At 39.3% G+C, this 20,737-nt stretch overlaps 2 protein-coding genes across 4 annotated transcripts in view; one reads left to right on the top strand and one right to left on the bottom strand.

Moving 5' to 3' along the window:
• The window catches only part of KIF2A (kinesin family member 2A), a 62,711-nt gene extending 51,394 nt beyond the window's left edge, over positions 1-11,317 (top strand). For 2 of the 3 annotated variants that reach the window (XM_062514003.1, XM_062514002.1), the window contains exons 16-20: positions 918-985; positions 3,962-4,112; positions 7,282-7,383; positions 9,257-9,392; positions 11,196-11,317. In XM_062514003.1, the coding sequence (XP_062369987.1) occupies positions 918-985; positions 3,962-4,112; positions 7,282-7,383; positions 9,257-9,392; positions 11,196-11,281 (543 nt within the window). In that variant the 3' untranslated portion in view covers positions 11,282-11,317. Of the gene's footprint in view, positions 1-917; positions 986-2,663; positions 2,778-3,961; positions 4,113-7,281; positions 7,384-9,256; positions 9,393-11,195 lie in introns of all 3 variants that reach the window. The other variant, XM_062514001.1, reaches the window with a different exon arrangement.
• Positions 11,318-14,350: 3,033 nt separating this feature from the next.
• On the bottom strand, positions 14,351-20,404 carry DIMT1 (DIM1 rRNA methyltransferase and ribosome maturation factor). Its single transcript, XM_062512916.1, has 12 exons — positions 20,292-20,404; positions 20,082-20,155; positions 19,323-19,409; positions 18,749-18,810; positions 18,545-18,638; positions 18,397-18,446; positions 17,462-17,585; positions 17,259-17,351; positions 16,484-16,548; positions 16,138-16,201; positions 15,539-15,645; positions 14,351-14,838 (listed from the first exon to the last, which is right to left on the bottom strand). The coding sequence occupies exons 1-12, from the start codon at positions 20,344-20,346 to the stop codon at positions 14,796-14,798; spliced, it is 918 nt and encodes a 305-aa protein (XP_062368900.1). The 5' UTR covers positions 20,347-20,404; the 3' UTR covers positions 14,351-14,795.
• Between the last annotated feature and the right edge of the window lie 333 nt (positions 20,405-20,737).

Below are 20,737 nucleotides of genomic sequence, written 5' to 3'. Positions count from 1 at the left end.
CTTCTTCCCAGAAGGAGAAATTCCTCTTGGGATGACTACTCTGCTTTTATACAGGAATGTCAGCAGCAGGATGAAAGAGAAGACCAGAATTATATAATCACCATCAGTTTCAGTCTCCTAAGTCTGTGATGCCATGAAAATTTAGTGTGTAGGATCATAAAGGTGTTTGTTCTGGGTAGAGCCTTTATGACTGTTTAGGAAAGAGCACAGGCAGAAAAATTGGACTGCTTAGAGAAACTGGGACAAATAATGTCCCACTTTTCCCAATCACAATTTTAATTTTTGCTGATTTTTGGGAAAGGTGGTGGTATCTTCAGAGTAATTAATTAAACTGGATAAAGAAAGACCTTTAGATTCCAGATTGGTCTCGTGGAAGGTTTGCCATAAAGAATTGTTTACAGATAATTTCTAATGGAAAAGAATGTGTCTCTACTTAGGAAAATAGTCAGACTCAGGCTTCTCTTTACCACTATTAAGTTCAGTTTCTGATGTGGCCAAAATCAGCATAGAATCTCCTTGAACAGAGGAGAGTCTCACAAGATACACACAAAAAATTATGTGGTAGTTGTCTAGAGGATATATTAGATTTAGGGTCTATTGAGTTGCATATTTCCTTTTTTGAGGAATGCATTTTTTAAGTTACAATTTCACATTTACACAATGTGTTACCAAGATGGTTGAGGAAATTGAATTTCTATGAATTGTGGATGTTCCTTGTAGGGTTAAAAAAAGTTAAATTGGAGCTTTGAGTGGACATCTGTGTCCCTGAGATCTTGTTGTAAAAGGATAGCTGTACATAGCAGACTTTTTTGTAGAAGATCAGAAATTAAACGAGATTAAAAAATACATACATTTAAATTTATCTACCCTTTCATCTGTATAAAGTGATTTACCAACATGTGGCTTGTTTTCTCCAGATTGCTACAATTTCTCCAGGGATGGCATCATGTGAAAACACTCTAAATACACTGAGATATGCAAATAGGTATGAAAAGCATTATATTTCTTAAAGCTATACTGGCTGTTGATTACTGATGTCTGAAATAGTGTTGTTCTATAATGTGTGATTATTTTAGCTACTTGAATAATTCAATGGTAGTTGTGTTTTTTAATAAGATTAAAACCAAATTACTGATCAGGCTCACATTTCATTTAAATTGTAACTTTGTACAACCATTACAAAATAATCTATTAAAACTGCATCTATGCCATTATCCAGAGATGGATAATGTGGATTGCAAGGTATGTGGGACATGCTACTGTTAGTCTTGCCCTTGCTTTGAAAGGATCATCTCTTGCATTAGGGATAGTTGGTATTCATGATGATTCCCTGGAGTGTTGTTGGCTAAATTACCTTTCTGTGATGTGATTTTTTTTTCCCATCCCTTTGCCAGTCTGTATTATATGTACATATATAATTTCATGCTTCCCAACTTCAAGCAAATACCTGAGAACCCCAAGTAAAGTCTGAAAAACGCAGAAAATCCAACAGTCTTTATGATCGCTCTAGAGGAATTAGCACCTTGAGAGGCATATACATCACTTGAGACCTGTACTGCTCTAAGAAGGGGTCAACTCTCTCCAGTGAGTGTGAAAGGAGCCCTCACCTGCTGCAGTTCTCTGTTTAAAATCTGTGGTGATGGTGCAGTCAGGTCCTTTGTGTCCCTGCAGCCAGACCTGTGACTCAGAGACACTCCAAACTTTGCCACAAAGGTGGCAGACAGCCCCTGGGCCATCAGAAGCCCTGGCTTTGCTAGAAAAGGCCACCATCTGGATGTCTGTTTGCCTCAGTGAGAGGTCAGGCAGAACCACAACTGCTTCCGCTTGGCTAGCCACAGAGGTCTGCTAGGAAGGCTTACTGCCTGCTTCTCTCAATCTCCAAATGTCTCTGTGTCTGGGTTTATGGAGCTAGTGGTAAACCTGCCTAGCTTGGACCAGTCTGTCTCATTTCCTCCCTGAAGAGAATGAGGCATCTACTCATGTGCTTAGAGTAACATGATGCAGGACCTTGCACATTCAAGACTTGTTGGAACTTCTACCCCTTGTACAACTTACGTTGCTGAACTGACTCCACAAAATGTCCCTACAAAACAAATTAAGCACCGCTTTCTAGTGGCCTAAATAGTTGTGCTGAAATTGTTTCTTCCTCTAAGTGTTAAAATTGTATGTTGTTATGGAGTATATACCTATTACTATAATGTTGCTTCATGTGTTTTTCTATTGAATTTTTATTTTTTCCTAACTGCATCATTTGCATAGTAGTTAGTTTTAGGTGCTGGACACTAGTGTGTGGGCAGTAACAACAGGAGGTGAAATAGAAGCTACACTTTTGTAGCTGTAGTAATTTGATATTTTAAAAGGAGTAATTTAGTAGAATATTGAATGCAGATGAAATCATATTAACTATACAAACTCAAACCTGGAATTACTCTTCTCAAAACACTGCTGTTATAGTCCCCTGCATATTAGCAGCACTGGTTTTGTTCAGCTTTGTTAGTGATCTGAACTGTTTGCAGAGAGTTTAAATATATTGAAACACTTGTGTTATACAAATAATTTTGTAGTTAAACTATTAAACAAGTATGCTAAACAAAGAGTTGTCATTTTAACTGTGTTTATGAGAACATTTTCTTTTAATTTGCCACTGTATTTTGCTGCTGCAGAGTAAAGGAATTTGGAATTAGTCCTTCGGACATTCCCTTCTCACAGGGTAGTGGCAGTCGCTCTGATCTCTCTCCTTCCTATGAGTATGACGACTTTTCTCCTTCAAACACCAGGTCTACTTCATTCTATACATGGAACTTTATTTTTAAGTTTTCTTTTTGGCTATGTAATTTTACAGACCAACCTTTCATTAGTCCCCTTGCCTTGAGTCACACATACTTTGTTTTTATTTTGGTTTGGCAGGTGATGGTTCTGCATGATATGCAATCATCTTCCCAGTATTTTGTTTACCCTCCTTAAACATCCACATTCTGTATCCAGGCTTGCTAGTCTCCTTCATACAATTAAAAAAAAAAAAAAAGTAATGGTGATGTCACCTTTGTACATTTAGTGGACCAAATCTAACAATTCTGTGTTTACAGTAATTTGACTATCTCAAAAACCAAAAAATTTTCTAACATATATGTGTGTGTGTATCTATATATATATATACATGTATACATATATACACACATATGTATATGTTATTAAAGCTTTTGAGCACTCTGAAGATAAATGAAAAAATATTTTCCAATGCAGTAAATAAGATCTACTTGAAAAAACATTTTTCCCATTAAAGAAATTAAGAATGTGATCTAAAACTTGCTTTTAGACTTTCATGCATCTTCCATAAACTTGCTTTTAAATAGGCTTTTTTTGACAGAATCATGATCAGTCTTTAAGCTATTTACATGCTGTGAGAGCCTACCATTTTATTAAAATATTTTCACCTTTGAAATTCAGGAAACAATCTATTTATTCTCGGAAATACTCAGTTGCAAGTTATTATTTTCTTCACAATTTCTTGGTTGATTTGCTTATGATAGCTAGTGCAGAGCTGATTGACTAACTTTTTTAAAGCACAATTGTGTATGCAGAAAAAGAAAGCTGTCAGGTCTAGGGTGCTAAATGACCTTTTCTTTGCAATATCACCCGTTGTCTAAGAGTTAATGTTGAGGGGTTTGAAATTGTTGCCCTCCTAACTCTTAACAAGTAGTAAGATTTCAGTCAGAAAATACTTCTTGCTAGATTTACTTTAATCCACATGCAAGTAGTAAAAATTCAAGAGTCCATGCGTTTTAGGAACTGGACTAACTTATTTTTGTCACTGCAAGTACATTAAATTTGTGAAGCTGACATCATCATTTTCCTAATTAAATGAATTGATTGCACATAAACCCATAGAGCTTTATTTTTGGTTCTGACTCTTTTGCACAGGAGGTTACTAATTTTCAAATGAAATATTTTCTGCCCACAGGGTGAAGGAGCTGACGGTTGATCCTAGTGCTGCAGGAGATATCCGTTCCATTATACACCATACTCCCAATCAGATGGATGACTTGGAGACACAGTGGGGTGTGGGAAGCTCTCCTCAGAGAGATGATCTCAAACTGCTTTGTGAACAAAATGTGAGTGGTTTACAGAATTACATGGAAAGAGATGATGACATACAGTGGGCAGAGCAAATCCAGATCAACAACCTGTTAGTAAGATCTTAAATACATACAGCATACCTCTTCACCTTTTCTCTTTATTGTATTACATTCTATTCCTTACAAAAGAAAAATGGAACCCAAAAATGTTTCTTGAATGGTTGCTTTACCTTCCTTGCTGATTAGGGCTTTTAATATCTAGGCAGGCTGTGGTGATGATCTGTAGTATGCATTTTTTTCCACAATAGCATGACATCTTTTTAGGCAGTTGGAAGTATCCTAAAACTCATGTCTTTTACTTAACACCCTTTGTGGTTTTGAGCATTATTTTCCCTGCATGCAAACCCTGTTTCAATTGAGTTTGCCTTTCCCTGCATGTAGAAATATGGCTACCAATCATTCATCCTCCTAGCATCCTGTTTTTCCTAGGGTGAAACGCTACTGCTCTGTTTGGGAAGACAGCCACATGATGTTCCCTGTATGTCTCCCTGGGCTGGAGGACTAGGTAGCTGAAAGATGTCTTCTGAAGGGCATTCTCCCTCATTGCCATTACCACTTTAGTCCTGGTCCTTAAATATTCAAAAGGGATTAAAGCTCCTTGTGAAAATGCCCATGAAAAATAGAAAAAGGAAAAATTCTTACAATCCTAACGTTTTTCACAAGACTCTCAGTCTTATCAGACATCTCTTTTTGATATCTGCAGTATGTCTCACTTTAACTAAATAACTATTTTTCCAGGGCTCTGTTTCATAAGAACATGGTAGTGATTTCTAGAGCTTCCCATTGGATGTTCCTTCCAACCAGATATCCTATCGTATCACTTGTTCATTAGTCATATTGAATAAATTTAAGACTTACTCAGGGTTTTAAAAAATATTTCAAAGGCATTGTGTAAGGAACTACGCTGTCTTGCTAAGCATTCATTACAGCCTACAGTATTTTCCTCTTCTATTGTTGACAATTCATTTTTAAAGAAGCCTTCTTTGTCCCAGTTTGTAAATCCATGTGTGCATTCTTCTAATTTATCAATCACTATGTACATTTTAGATGTCTCCCTTTGTGTTTATTTAACGTTTTTTTCCAAAGGTTTAATTTAATTTTGATTTCTTGGAATGTATTGAATGTAATTGCTATTCTGGTTTTTTGAATTTTTTTTCCTGTCTGTTGCAGCATGCTGTTTTGGTTTAGTTTGTTTGTTTTCCGGCCAACACACTAAAATGTTATAGTTTGGGTTTGCCAATTGGTAGTATATTCACTTTCTGTAGTGAAATAGGAATAAAAGTAAAGCAGACCTAAAACTTAAAAGGGAATAAAGAAAAACTTTATTAACAACACAAAGAAAAAAAAAAACCAAATTCAGAACAGATCTTCAGACCAGTCCTTCTTTACCCTTTGTCACAGCTTAATAACATACAGAGACACTTCAGCCAATTCCTTACTTAAATAATCTTTTTCAGGTCACTTTAAGGAGAGGAATTTCTTTTTGTTCAGCTATAAGGATCTCTTTCAAGAGAAGAAATAACCAGTTCTCTCCTGACTTTACTTTTTTCATGAATAACAGCCACCCGGGATCTGCCATTATGAAACTCCTCCCACTTTCACAGCCTTCCCAGAGCTGTGCTTGTGGGCCATTGTCAGTCATGGGGTATTACTTTTAAGGATGAGCTACTCAAAGGCAAAAGTTCTCTTCAGCTCTTTTCTCTCTGTTCATACTTCATTCCCAGGAACAGAGATCCCCTTTTTCCCTCGGGGCAAAGGATCTTCTAAACACTTTATACTTCATTCCACCCACCCCACCTCCAATGTCTTTTTTTCATGGTTTAAAGGAATTTTTCCATGTAGTACAGTCCACCCTTATAACTTACAAAAAGATATTTCAGCCAACCTTCATGGCATCTACTCATTTTCCTTCCATCTAGAAACTTAGCTTTTGCTTCATTGACTTTGGTGCATCCTTTCTGTTCTTCTCCCTCTCACCCAAGGAAGGATGGAAAGTCTGTCAGTCTTATCTGAGCATTGGAAAAGTTAAAATCTCACCCAGAAGTTGCAGGGGCTGTGCCAGGCCATGCCGGAGCTGTGTCAGGATCTCAGGGTGCCCAGGCCGTGCTGGGGGGGCCGGATGGAAACTGCAAAGCGCACGCAGAGGAGAAATGGGTGCCAAGGCCGTGTGTCCATGGCTTTCCCCCGGCGCTGCCCGCCCCCAGCTCCAGCCGCAGCCCGGGGGTTCTCCCTCTGCCCTGCCCAGCACACAAAGCCCTGGGGGCTCTCCCGAACCGGGCCCGGCTGCCTCCCCCCAGCCCCTGAGGGCGGCCGGGCGGGCTCGGCCACCCCAGGGCTGCTCCGAGCCGGGGCAGGGCAGGGCAGGGCCCCCCGAGCCACGGACACACCGGGAAAAGGGCCAGGATCTCAGCAATGGGCTCGACTTCTTTTGGTTATCGGGGCTCCTGGTTGGAAACGGGGCCCGGCAGCCTCCCGAGCCCAGCCCTGCCTGGCCCCACATGAGAGGGACCCGGCCTGGTCAGTGTTACCTTGTGAGAGGATGGAAATGTAAGAGAGCATTCCGGGGATTTACTTGCTTCAATGTGATTCATGGAGCAAACCGACTTCTCCAAGTGGTTTCTCAGGCTGTCAACAACTAAACCAGCCTCCAATCGGTCCCATCAATTCACAGAGGAAGTTCTCATGGTGAAAAACTTTCTAGTATCCCCTCCCCTCAAGTGCTTTCAAGGTAAAACCTGCATGCGTGTGCAACAAAAAGTCCTGCCCAAAGTTTTCTGTGGGCATTAAAACCCATCAGAAATTATTAAAAATTATAATTCTTCCCTTGAGACTTACCCTTCCCTTTTATTTTAACTTGTTATTTTAGTGGGGAATATTCTGATTTCCAGTACTTGCTGGGATTAGTGACTGGAAATTTTTTGTGAATATTAATTAAATTTAATTTTGTAAATATTTTTAATTTATTGCCCCTTCTATTAATTCCTGGAGATTTTCTTAATACTTCTTAGAAGTACTCAATTCTATTTTTGACAGGTTTTGCATTCTGCCTATTTTTTGCCATGTTCCGTGATGAAATGGGTTACATTCAACATTTTTGTGTAGCCACAGTTCTTTCCAGGCTAACAAAGTTAACTATTGTTTTTAGGAAGAAGAAGTTTCTCCGCAGTTGTTTAGTTTCCATGAAGCTGTGTCACAGATGGTAGAAATGGAAGAGCAAGTAGTAGAAGACCACAGGACTGTCTTCCAGGTAAAAGATGGAGTTCCACTTTGTTTTATCCTAATTCAGGAATTCAGGTTTTCTCAGTGGAAGTGCATACTCTTGAAGATGGTGAAGCATCTGATCTATAGCCATTCTGTCTGTCAAAGAATCCTAAACTGATTTATTATGTTAAGCTGATTGTATCAAACAAATAGGAACAGATTCCATTAACACCTGATCTTTGTCCCCATGATTAAAGAGAAGTACATTTCTGTGTTACTCCAGAAATTTAGTAAAAATTGCCTTTGCAGGGCTGGTTATTAACAGTTATGTCTCTGTCAGCACCATTTCTGTTTGGTCCTCTCCCTCCAAGTATTGTGTCTGAATCTGAGTATTCTTTTGTGACATCTCCTTCTAAGATCCAGAAGAGACACATGTGTTTCAAACTGCCTGTTAGCTTCCATGTTACAGGTGCTTAAAGATTTCACTTGCTGTTAGTCACAACTTTGAGAAGGAATACTGACTATGTAGTGCTGGTCAGTGCTATGTAACCTTTTACACTCACAAAATCGCAGCAATAAATATGAGTTACTTCTTTTCAGAAGGAAATTTGGATTGCTTCTGTTCATAACCTTAAAGCCCTTAGGCAAGCTGTCTGTTTGGCACATCTATTCCTAGAGAACAGCAGACCATCAAACCTGTAGGGAATACACATTATCTCCTCAGCTTAGGTATCTAAGTTAGTGGAACATTGATATGTGTTCATAATAAAGCAAGATGCTAAATAAAACATCTTTCAGTGGATTTAGAGTTCTAGTTATTAATGGAACATTAGCCCTGGAGCAAAACATACAGAAGCATGAAAGTCATGTGCCATATGCTATGGCTGTATGCTGATGCAGCTTCTGGAGAGACAAGCTGCATTAGTTTAAGATGTAATTGCCTCTGTGTATCCATCTGGCCTTCTGCTGGAGATTACTGCTCCTTCTGGCAGTCCCTGAGAGAAAGTGTGTCCGAGCCTCAGGTCCCTTTGTTCACAGCATGGCTTGTTAGTTTATGCTGTGTGTATGCTGTACTAGTCTTCTTCTGTCAGCATTCTCCTGAAAGCAGCTGATTCACAACATCCTTTACTAAGGAAAATGGCTAAAATACACTAATGCAACTAACCGTGCTCTACATGTCCAGGAGTCTGTCTTTGATATACAAGGTTATGTTAGAGGAGATCAATCTTATCCCAGTGTAAGCTCCATCTCTCCTGAAAGCAAAAAAAACAGACAAGGGGTTTGGACTACATTTCCAGTTTTGTTTGGGCTATAGAGCACAGAGGGAAAGACGTCATCTTAATATGTCAAACTGAGCTTTCTAGGATTCCTAGAACTCTCAGCTGCTTGTTTTTTTTTTAAACCAAACCATTTCCAATGGGGTCAGTTCTTCTGATCACAATTCTGCATGGTTCTGTAAGATTTAAACTCCTGGCTGCATTCTTTGCTACAAGCTTTTTCTTTTCCCTCTTATTTTTTGTAATGCTCAGAGTGCAATGATGAACTTCTTTAACCAGCCTTTATTGTGTTCCTGTGAAAAGCCTGACTTCAAAGTTTGACTCTTGTCAAGAGGACACAAACATGACAAAGTTCTGTTCCCTAGATTTCTCAGCTTTACAACCATCTGATGTTCTGAATTTGGAGAGAACTGGGTAACTGGGGTTTGCCTGTTGATGATATGACCACTGAAATTAAAAAAACAATGTAGAAAAAAATGCAGTTTTACTGAATTAGGAAGAATGTTTCATTTTTGGATTCAAATCTGTTTTATTGGGGTGACTAGATAGTAAAATGTGTTGTCATTGTGCAAAAGTCTTAATCAGGTCTTTGTCTTGACACTTTGCTGATGTATTTTATTGTGTTTTTAAACTTTTATCTAGGAATCCATTAGATGGTTGGAAATTGAAAAACAACTTCTTGAGATGACAGAAGAAGTAGACTATGATGTGGATTCTTACGCTACCCAACTTGAAGCAATTCTAGAGCAAAAAATTGATATTCTGACCGAACTTAGAGGTAAGTTGCTTCTAATGACTTGTCTGTGCATTATTAGCATGTGCCATGGAGACTTGCAATAAAAACAAGGAGTAAAAAAGAAGTGATTATATTCTAGGGTCTTTTTTCCCTGCTTATGCTGGCCTTCAGTAGAAGGAACATTTATTCTGCAGTCTAAGAACAAGTTCACATCTATGATGAGTTCATCTTAATGTAAAGGAAGAGTCTATGCTTACCTGCAGGAAGTATAAACTCAGTCTTGCAACTTTTTTTTTTCCAAAACATTAAATTAAGGTAAAGAAATACAAGCCAACTGTATGAAAAAGAACAGAAGGCCATGCAGTGAGGAAAAAGTAGTAGGTACTCCCAGTCCCTGCTGTTGTGTTGTGTAATGTAGCTGGGAGCCTGCTGTTACTTTTAAGACTGTGGTTAAGAGTGCCATCAAGCTCTGGGTATTTTAGTTGTTAGTTTACTTTTTTTTTCAACAGCCTTTGTTTGAATTTTGTCAGCATGTCTTTGTTGAAAAACAAACTGCAACTAATTCTTCATGCCCAAAATTAGCTCATCCACTTGTCTTCTAAAATCAGCTTGTCAGTTGGGTACATCCTGGAAATAAATTTTCCTTTTCATTAACTGTTTAGACTCCAGGAGACATACTGCTGTAGTGGCAAAACCTCAAGGGTGGGTTTGAGGACTGATGGAACAGCTTTCTTGATCTATTTTAAAAAGCTGACTTTTAAGTTAAAATCTCACCTTTTACCCAGTCTGAGTATCTGCTCAGAATACAACAAGATCAGATGTGGCCTGCATGCCTCCTGAGTATGCCAGCTACACTTTTGCTAGGAGTTGGGAGTTTACTTTTGTTTTTATGGATGATGGCTTTCTCTGCAGAGGACAACAGTTTCAGATACCAGAAGTGCAAAAAATGCAGTTTAGGTGACTACCTGTTCTTCAAAAACTTAGATAGTGATTTTGAAAAGGGTATTGGAGGTAAAATGCTAAGAGATGTCACATCTTTACAGCCAGCTTAATGTAACTGTAGTTCTACAGGAGGTAACACATATAAAGTAAAAAATGTTGTCTTGGCATCATCTGTGTTCTGCTCGTGGCACGTAATGGTCACTGAATCATTCAGCCTTTACTTCTGTCCCTGTGGGATTGACATATTTTTGCCACCATTTTGGTTTCCTTCTTCCAATTCTTGGGCATATTACTGGGGAATGGAAGGGACAGGAATAGAAAAATGAGGATTCCACACTTGCTTCCTTAGGTTTCTCCCATTCTTACTGAATTGCAATTAAACCAGTGAATGATGCATTTAAATATTTACAGTGAGTAAGTTCCAAAACTTAGAATTGTTTTCCACATTCATAAGAAAATAGAGGGAGCTAGAATTTACTCTTCTGAGTTTTGGAATGTACAGAAATGGGAGACTGTACACTAAATATAATTTTGTATGTCCCTAAGAATGGTTTGGAAGGTGCTGGGAAGGAAAAGGATATAGTAGGTGTATGTCTTCCCCAGACTCTCTAAGACAGGAGAATGGAAGTGTGAACATGCTGGGAATACAGTTGTGCAGTTTACAAACCTGTCCTGCCTAGAGACAAGGGTAGTACCCAAGAATGGATTAAGTTGCTAAGTAACTTGTTTGTATGGTTTTGAATGCAAGCTTAGCTCAATCTTCTTGTAATTTGTAGCATCAGCTGTTTTTGTGGAGGAATGTTCTTTGTTGTTAGTGCTGGGATGTAGAAGATCAGGGCTTAGTTTCAGGATCTGTTGAGCACAGGCAACATCAGTACTCATTCTTTTGTTTTTACCTTAAAGACAAAGTGAAATCTTTCCGGGCAGCTCTGCAAGAAGAGGAGCAGGCCAGTAAACAGATCAACCCGAAAAGACCACGTGCCCTTTGAAAACGGCCTCTGCTGCTAAAGAAATTCACGAACCTGTACTGCTGTAGCACACATTTGTTATAAAACCTAGTGACCGAGAGAACTCAACTACTTGAAAGCATAAAAATGTTAGAAATGTTTGTGGAAATGTCCTGTTTCTTATTCACCTGAATGACATTTTCAGTTTTATGTGAAATGCTCCTATGATGTCTACAAAATGCTTCTAGACCAGACAGCACAACCATGCAGGGTTCAGATCTGTGAAGCACTTTGTTTTAAATATTTCATTTACTCAAATAGTGAAATGTTTGGAAATACTTGCCATATTTTCAATAAAGTAAAACTGTGGCCATTAAAAAGTCACAGCACTTCCTTCTGACCATGTTCAGTTTTATGACAAAAGACCAGCTGTGCAGTTCTGTGGCATGCATGCACTTCTCTAGTGGTTTTACGTAATTTCTCTTCCACAGACAGCTGTGCTTAACTCTTCCCATTCTGTGCCTTGATGAAGGCTACTTGACCCTAAATATCCTCTTTCTGAAGCACAGCCTAAAAATACATTCCTTATTTGTCAATATAAATTACTTTAATGTGTGTACATCCTTGATGTGTTTCCAGAAGACTTATTTTTTGGTGGCTAGATTCATTTCACAGGATGTGCCATATCATTTTGAGAAGAACTGCAGGCTTTTAAGAGTGGATGAACAGCTGGACATTCCATTTTTGTTGTGAAAATCTGGAATCTTGATTTGAGTACCATAAAGAATGATTATATAATTTTAACATTTCATCTGTAACAATTAAAAAAAAACCAAAAAAAACAACAAATCAACAAAAACCTACAAAAATATAAACTAGTTGGTGTATATTAAAGGGTAATGTTTTAAGTACTGAGGAGAGTTGTATCTTAGGATAATGCAGATTAATATGATATGTGGTATGGTGTGATAATGCTATGTATGGATAAGTTAACTATGAAACTTTGGGGATAAATATGTCCATACTGGCCTTTCACATACTGTTTTAAAAACTTGGATTTTGATGCATGACAAAGTTACATGTACATTAACTGTAGTTTGCAGGTAGCTTGAGTAATTCTGTTGCTTTAAGAAGTAGCTAATACCTATTTTTCCCTTTGTACAGTGCCAGCAGCTGAAAAGTGGGGTGAAATTGCATCATTTGATGATTTTGCACAATACCTCTACCTAGCGCTAATAGAAATCCCACAAATACCTGAATTCTCACAAGTGGCGCCATGCGTATCAGCACTTTTTAGGTGGTGGCACTCAAGTTATTTTTGCAAGTCAGTATCCAAAAAAGATTGACCTTTCATGTAAGAACTTCTTGTCAAATGAAGAACTGTAGACCTCTTTAGCAGTTCTCCCTCTTTCCAGGAGTTTGTATCAGCAGACTTTCCATTGGAAATGTTTTAAGATTACTTTTGGAATACAAGCCTGTTTGTTTGTGCCAGGCCTGGAGTGGGGGAATAAAGGGAAGGCAATGAAAAGAGAGTTAAATGAGCCAGAACTTCTTGTAGTGTTTAATGTTTGTATCTCCCATAGAAAGGTAGGCTATGGGAAGCTCTTGTCGCATCATGGTTTAAAATAAAAAATCCTCCTGTGTGTAAACATGAAAACTGAAACAATGTAGATTTTACATAATGTGTTTAATAAATAAAGCTATTAAATGCATTACATCTGAGAATTTCTGTTATGCTTTGGGAAGGATTTCAATTTGTAAGCGCATCACTTACATTTTTGAAAATACCTCTGATTTCAAAATAAAGCAAACTCTTCTGTACAAGTTTGTTATATAGAAAGAAGTCCCCAGAATACTGTCCCAAGTTTAGTTTTCCAGCAGATTTTAAAAAGAATCACACCTCTTTCTGAGCATTTTTTTAAGATCATCACCCATCACAGCTAAAAGAAAAAAATCAGTGGAATGGAAGGCAACAGCTTCTGTTAGCAGGTGATAGTACAGTTATCATATAATATCCAAGGTTTCCCCTGATGGTGTTCTAGACAATTCTTACTTTCTAAAAATCTTCTGGAGACAGACATCCTACAGGAGTAACAGTAAAATTCCATATTATTCGTCCATGCAAGCCTAGCACCTCAACCAGGCTGTGGCTTACAGTGGGTCCAGAAAGGACAGTCAGCTTTCAGCACCTTTTTAAAAAGTCTTGTAAATTACACATGTCCTGCCAAGTAGCACATGCAAGCTGAAACTGTCTATTGCCAGTCCTTGTGCCAGAGCCTGCTTTAAGTCAGACCTACACTGATACTGAAGCAGTTAGAATAAAAATAAATTGATAGAGCTGGTTGTGGCACTTGAATTTCTGCAGCCCCACTGCCATAACAGACTGAAATTACTTGAACAGGATTTGAATAAGCTTGTTCTCTATTCCTCTCCAGTAAAACAAAAGTATTAAGGAAGTGTGACGCATTATCTTCAGCACTTGTTCTTTCTGTATTAGTCCAACCATATTTCTTGTGGCTATTTATCTAACCCATCATTTGATTCTGCATGAAGTGAAGCAGCACTAGAATTACTGAATTATTAAATTGTGAAATAAATGTGCAATTCAATTTTTGAAGTCAATGCTTCAGGATACCTGTAAATCTGAGTGCCTATATCTATTCTTCTGAATCAATGACTTAAAAAACCAAAAGCATGTCATGGGCTGCCAGCCGGACTCAGGACACCTTTTCCAACCTTAATGATTCAATAACGTGTATAATGTTTTTCTTGGAGGAGGTTTTGCTAATTTGCATGCATTGCTCTAAATCTCACTGAAAGCTATGATCTGTGCTAGAACTATTCCCTGCCTTAACAATGAAGTAGTTACCTTTAGTTAACAAAAATCCCAACCCTGCCTACCGTTTGTGTTTATGAGCCCTGACGTACTGGTAGTTTTTTTCCAGTTCCTACTGGAGGAGAGGGTAAAGGCAGTTCTCTAAATTATATCAAGACCACAAGGTAAATTCTTTTGTTTTCTGAGAAACACTCACTGGGATTCTCTAAGCGAAGCAGATTACTAAAAGGCTTGGAGTGCTGGTAGTTACCAGAGGGATGAGAGAGACAGGCATCTCAAATCAAAAGGAAGTGTTTAAATATACTTTTAAAACAAACATACAGATTGATAAGAAAAATAATTAATTACTCCAACTTCCTTGTCCAGAGCCCTTAGGGGTTGTACTGTTGAGTCTTGTGCATGAATATACTGAAGTGAAGTCCATCATTGGAAAACAGAGATTTCAATTAGCATCAATCTGTGTTTTGGATATACATAGAAAAACAGTCATGAGGTAGACCAGCACCTCATTCCAGCTCTGAAAGACATTACTGCTTTTAAAATACTGAGCAGCAGCTTCTTGCCTATTACCTGTGATAAAACCACATCTGACATTTTATTTTGAGTCCAAGCATACATGCTGTATTCTGTTCATTGTTTTTATGAGGAGCTTATCCCATTGCACTCACTCTTGCTTGGGTAAAACTTTGGTGGAAAAATACAGCATCTTTCTAGCAGAATCTATGAAAAATGGATGCCTTCTGAATTGAAGCCATGTAGCAATCTGAAAAAGTGAAATAAGTCTATTAGAATTCTAGCAATTAAAACTTCAGCTTGAGGCACTTTTAAGATGTGCAAAGAAAATAGCATGAAAGCAGCCATCACTGATAAACTGCAAAGGACGAATTTTTACAAATCTGACACTAGAAGTTATCAGCAAATTTTCCATTTTAGAGATGCAGTTACTTATGTTGCATCCTACCAGCCTCACTGTGTTTCTTCAGAGAGCATTACCTGTCTTAGTTCTCAGAATGAGAAACACCTAGGAACTTTTATCTTGAATTACGAGGGCATTAGAGATGCCATGGGAAGTAAGAGCGGAATACAGCAGTTAATAATTCATATTTAAAATTATGCTACAGACTATGGCCTAATCCTCAAGGCAGAGAAAGGCTGTATAAGACTCCAAGGAAATTTTAATAACCAGTTTACACTATGGCCATTTTGAAAGGAGACACAGAAAGGTCTAGTACACAAACACCTGAAATAGGGATACTCAGCTAGTTGCTCTTCAATATTATAAAGAGCATTTAAAATATATAAATAGGCCATAAATGTTTGCTCATGTTCAGGACTAGAAGCAAGGAGTGTGTGGGGAAACTGTGCTATTCCTGTGCAACCTAATGCTAATCTGCTATGCAGGTACAGATGCAGTCAGAATTTAAAGAAGCTTAAAAGGAAGGCAAAAAGAAAAAAAATAATACCGAATGAAATCATCTATATCCATTGAGCGGGCTCTTTTTTCAGAGTAACCTGTATCTTTTAGAACTGTCTGTATTTTCTCTGCAATTTTGAAGTTTTCAGGGATTTCCTGTCAATGAAAAATGGGAGAGAAATTATTTTCTACTTATAACACAGAAAGAGGTTCATTTAAATAATCTAATTCTTTCTTGCTCTTAGAACAGTTCTTGTTTCAAGTGATAAAAAGTAAGTTATACTTTTTCTATTATGGATTATTGTATTATTCTATTGTAGCTGAATTTTTTATCTCAGTTAACTCATTATATATGAATCACAACAGTATTGAAAAGCAGACATTCTTTATTAAATTAGTAAAAGACCTATATATATTAAATACAGACAACATAGTAATAATATACTTAATTTTAAGATTTTTCACTAAGATTTAATAACTGTTTCAGATTTTTCTCTACGAAAAGAGGCAAGTTCCTCCACCTTCAAACTCTTTTGTAAAACCTTTGATATGTTGAGCTTTTGAATGTTAATTTTTTACTTTTATAAAAGTCAGTATGTAGGTCACAGTACAAAGAAATAGAATGTAATAGATTAAGAAGAAACTTACTGTATTATGTAAGGAACAATGAATTCGGTAATTATGATCCAGCAACTGTTCTACAGCACTTGACCTGAAACAAATACATGTTTAGCATGAAAACTGAGCTGTAACTAATGTTCACTTCATTGGCTATTAATATCTATTACAAAAAAATGTAATGATTACATAGAACTGTTCTTTTTAAACAGCTACCTAGTTTTCTTCTAAGAGAAAAGGCTTGTGACATTAATATAAATCTTCTGCACAGTGTATCACTGACTACATAACACTGCTATGCATTTGCACAAAAGAAATGGTTAACTGGATAGGCTTTCAAACTTTAAAAATATTTCCTTTGACAGAAGTTACTTACTTAAATGCTGCAGAGAGTGTCTTGTTTTTCCTAACAAAGGCTATCCTTACCAAGCCATCCCACTCCTGAAATTAAAAATTTCAGAATTTTAGAAAGTAATATACAGCTACTGCAAACAACAACAGTCACTACTGACAACTTAAGAATAGTACTGAACACAAAGGAAAATCCTTCATGAAAATATCTTTCTAAACAACACAAAACCAGTTGTGTCTTGGACAAAGCAATACAAAAGAGGAGGAAATACTTCACTCCCAAAACCCTTTGAACTGTACTTTTTTGTGCCTAGGTGCTATTACATGCAGAAAAGTCAGATACTTGAAGAAAATCTGGCTAACCCTGGGCAAGGCTGAAATGGTCTTGAAGTGTTCTAAAAATTAGGACTACTTTTCTGTAACATCTGTCTTCTGAGATTACACACACTCATCTGAACATAAATCTCCTATATTCCTTTGATCAAAACCTGCAAAGTCATCAGCCAGAAATATCTCTGGGAGATATGAACCATTACGAAAGGGACATTATTACTAGAAGTTCTCCAACCAACCTTGATCTTATGAAAAATACTGTACACAAAGCTGCACCCAGATGATGGTGACATGGTCTGTTACTGTCCTAACACAAGCCTGATCAACAGAGAAATAAACATTTTGGAAACTCCAATGAATAGCTGGTAGTTTGTACTAGAGTTAGAACATGGAATTGAGTAGTAAGAGAAAGAAAAATGAAATTAAGTACTATCACTAGAATGTTATGTTGAGTATACACTGCTCACCTGGAAATTGATAGGTGGTGGTGGGTTTTTTGGCTCTATTCTGACAACACTGGATTCGACTTTGGGAGGAGGCCTGAAGTTGTTCTTTCCAACCTATTAATTAAGAGCAGTCAGCAGCTGTGTGAATAAGCAGCAAATTCCTCACATCCTTTGCAACACTCTTCTGTGTTTGACAGCTGTTACCTAAGTGCAGAATGACATACCTTCATCAGATGGTCCACTCGAGCCAATAACTGTGTATTAATAGACAGTCTGCAGTACAGTTTACTTCCTGGTTTTGCCACCAAACGAAGTGCAAATTCCCTTTGGAACATCAGGATTGCACACCTGAGAATAACAGAAATGAGAAAAAAAATTCTAAGTAACCAATTTTTGTGTCAGAAGCCAACTAACACACTTAGAAAACACAGAATTTGCCTCAGCACTTATGAAGAACAAACGTTCATAATAAACAACTCTGCCTTGATTAGTGTGTTGCAAAAAACCCAAAACACATAACAGAACTTGGTGAAGCCATCTAAGTCTCCTTAAAGCTGTTATATAATTTGATTATTTATACTGCTAAATGGATCAGGATCAAAGAGACAGTCTAGTCTCAGAGTTGCCTGACTTGAATAAATAATTTTGAATAACTCTACGCTGAGTCCTTCAAATCCAGGCTTTCCAAAAATTGACCAGTAACATTACCAATGTTTGAGAGAAATCAAGAGCTGCTAATGCTGTGTGACCCACAGACAGGGCAGTTACATTTTTAGATCAGACGACAAGAAAGTGACTTGGCATTGACTCTACCCTTTCCAGCCTAACTTAGGTAGGAAGGTATTTGAAATACTATGATGCCCTGCTTATCCCTGGAATAATACTTAGCTATAATACTAAGAAGGTGTAAGTCCTGTTTTTATCTGCTGGGCACTCACTGTTGCCAAGTTTAAATTTTCTCCTCATGCTCAATACATCAACATAAACTTAATTTCCAGGCACTGTAGGGCTATGTATTTATGCATATAAGAAAAAATTTAGTGCGGATCTGATCCATCAAACTGCTATTTTTAGGAAGTAAAAAATACTGGATTTGAAAATATATTTAAAACTATTTTCCTTCTTCCCAGGTAATACAGAGCTCTATTCTTCCACATACCTGAAAAAAGGTCTATGAAGCAGTAACTTGAAAACAAAAGGTGAAGAAATCTGAGAAAAAAAATGAATAATGTTAGTATAATTTCTGGGAAATGAGCATTCGAAAATAATTTTTAATGTTGTTGTATGCTATGTTGTTTGGCCCATACCTGGTAAGGCAAGTTAGCCACACATGCATCGAAGAATGGTAAGTCTGTTTTCAAGACATCTCCAACCCTGATTTCAAGTTTGTTTGCTAGACACCTGGGGGAAAAGATACATTGTAGTTATCCTCAGATAGGCAGGTAGCCAAAATTTGTACCAAAGTAGCCCCACTGCTTTAAGTGCTCCCTGTTTCCATAATTGATACTTACGTGCCCTGGACTCTCTTCTGAAGCTCACCAACAAGTCTAGGGTCAATTTCACATGCAATAACCTGAAAAAAAATGTATGTATTTGCAACTCCATGCAACTCCTAGCTGGAATTTAATCATAAAATCCCCAACCCTGTACCTGTTGCTATGTGCATAAGGAATCCTTTAAAAATCCCTATTAGGCTATGCACCTTCCTCCCTCTCCAAATACATTTTATAATGTATATATACATTTTATAATGTATGTATATACACACATACATACTATATATATATATATATATATACATATATATATATATATATATATATATATATACATACTTTATAAGTGCCATTTTATATAGCAAGCCTTACCACATAAATGGGTAATTGCAATGTAGTTTGATAAAACCACACAAAATTTACACGATCAGCTAAAAACCCATTGGGATTATTTAAATGTTAAGTATCAGTGGAGTAATTCTACTTATGTGCATCACGCCTTTGAAGACCCTTCTGTTTGCCATAGTCTAAGCCACAGTGTTCTCACGAGCTTGCCGAAAGGGGGGATTGTGAGAGAATTTGCAATTACTTTTTTGACTTTCTCCAGCATCTTTACTGTCAGGTTCCCAGTTCCCGGGCCCACTTCCAGAACGACATCTGTGCGGCGCAGGGCTGCCTAAAGGACAAACAGCATTTCGAGTATTTAACTAGCACCGATTTCGTGCAGTCATTTAACTTTAGGATGAAAGCAAGCACCTTTTTACACAGTAAAAAGTTGGAACTGGGAATCAGGGGCCCGTGAGAGTTGTTTAGAAAGCAACGAGGTGTGAAATGGGGAGAACAAGAATGTCCTGGTGCTGGATTATGTGGCATCGCTGGCTACGTGCAAAGAACCAGCAAGCAGCCACCTTAAGAGAAAAATAAACACAAAGGCCACCACACAGACACACATAAACATACATGCACACAGACACAGACAGACATACAGACACACACACACACAGAAAAACACACACACAAACACACACACACACAAACACACACACACACAAACACACACACAGACAGACACAGACACACACAGACACAGACACACACACAAACACACACTCACAAACACACACACACACACACACAGAGACACACACAGACAGAGACACACACGGACACAGACACACACACAAACACACACACACACAGAGACACACACACACCCCCAGACACAAGGCGGCACGATGGCCGTAGCCGCTGTTCAGCAGCAGCCGGGGAAGGCCGGAGCCAGGAGCGGGACCGCGCTTTCCCGGCACGTCCCGTCAGCCCGGCTTCCCGGGCCCGCCGCCTCTCCCACCTTATCGATGATGCTGTTCACCACGAGAGGGTTCTTCAAGATGTGCTGCCCGGCCCCGGTGTTGAAGAGAATGCCTAGGGCAGAGATCGGCGTGTTACCGCGGACTGCCGCGATCCGCCGGCGCCCCTCCGGCCCCTCTCGGGTGCGAGCGCCGGCCCTCGGTTCCCGTGATTCTGCCCGCCCGGTCGGCCCGGTCCGGTTCACACTCACCGCCGGCGCGGCCCTCCCGGCCCTCCTGCCGCTTCCCGGCCCGCGCCTTGGGCATAGCGGCGGCCCCGCTCGGCCCGGCTCGGCCCCGCTCGGCCCGGCTCGGCCCCGCTCGGCCCGGCTCGGCCCCGCTCGGCCCCGCTCGGCCCCGCTCGGCCCGGCTCGGCCCCGCTCGGCCCGGCTCGGCCCCGCTCGGCCCCGCTCGGCCCGGCTCGGCCCCGCTCGGCCCGGCTCGGCCCCGCTCGGCCCGGCTCGGCCCCGCTCGGCCCGGCTCGGCCCCGCTCGGCCCGGCTCGGCCCCGCGCCCCACGTGCCGCGCGGCACTGCAGCCGGCGAGCGGCCCCGCGTGCAGCCGGCGTGCGGGGCAGCGCCCCCTGGCGGGCCGGCAGACCGCGGCGGAGGCAGCACGAAGTGCGCGTGCCCTGGTCCTCGCGCGCGCGCTTGATCCTC

The sequence above is a fragment of the Cinclus cinclus genome, chromosome Z (genome assembly GCF_963662255.1).
Source record: "Cinclus cinclus chromosome Z, bCinCin1.1, whole genome shotgun sequence".
NCBI lineage: Eukaryota > Metazoa > Chordata > Aves > Passeriformes > Cinclidae > Cinclus > Cinclus cinclus.
The sequence above is the reverse complement of the archived record's forward strand: the minus strand, read 5'-3'. Positions and strand labels throughout refer to the sequence as shown.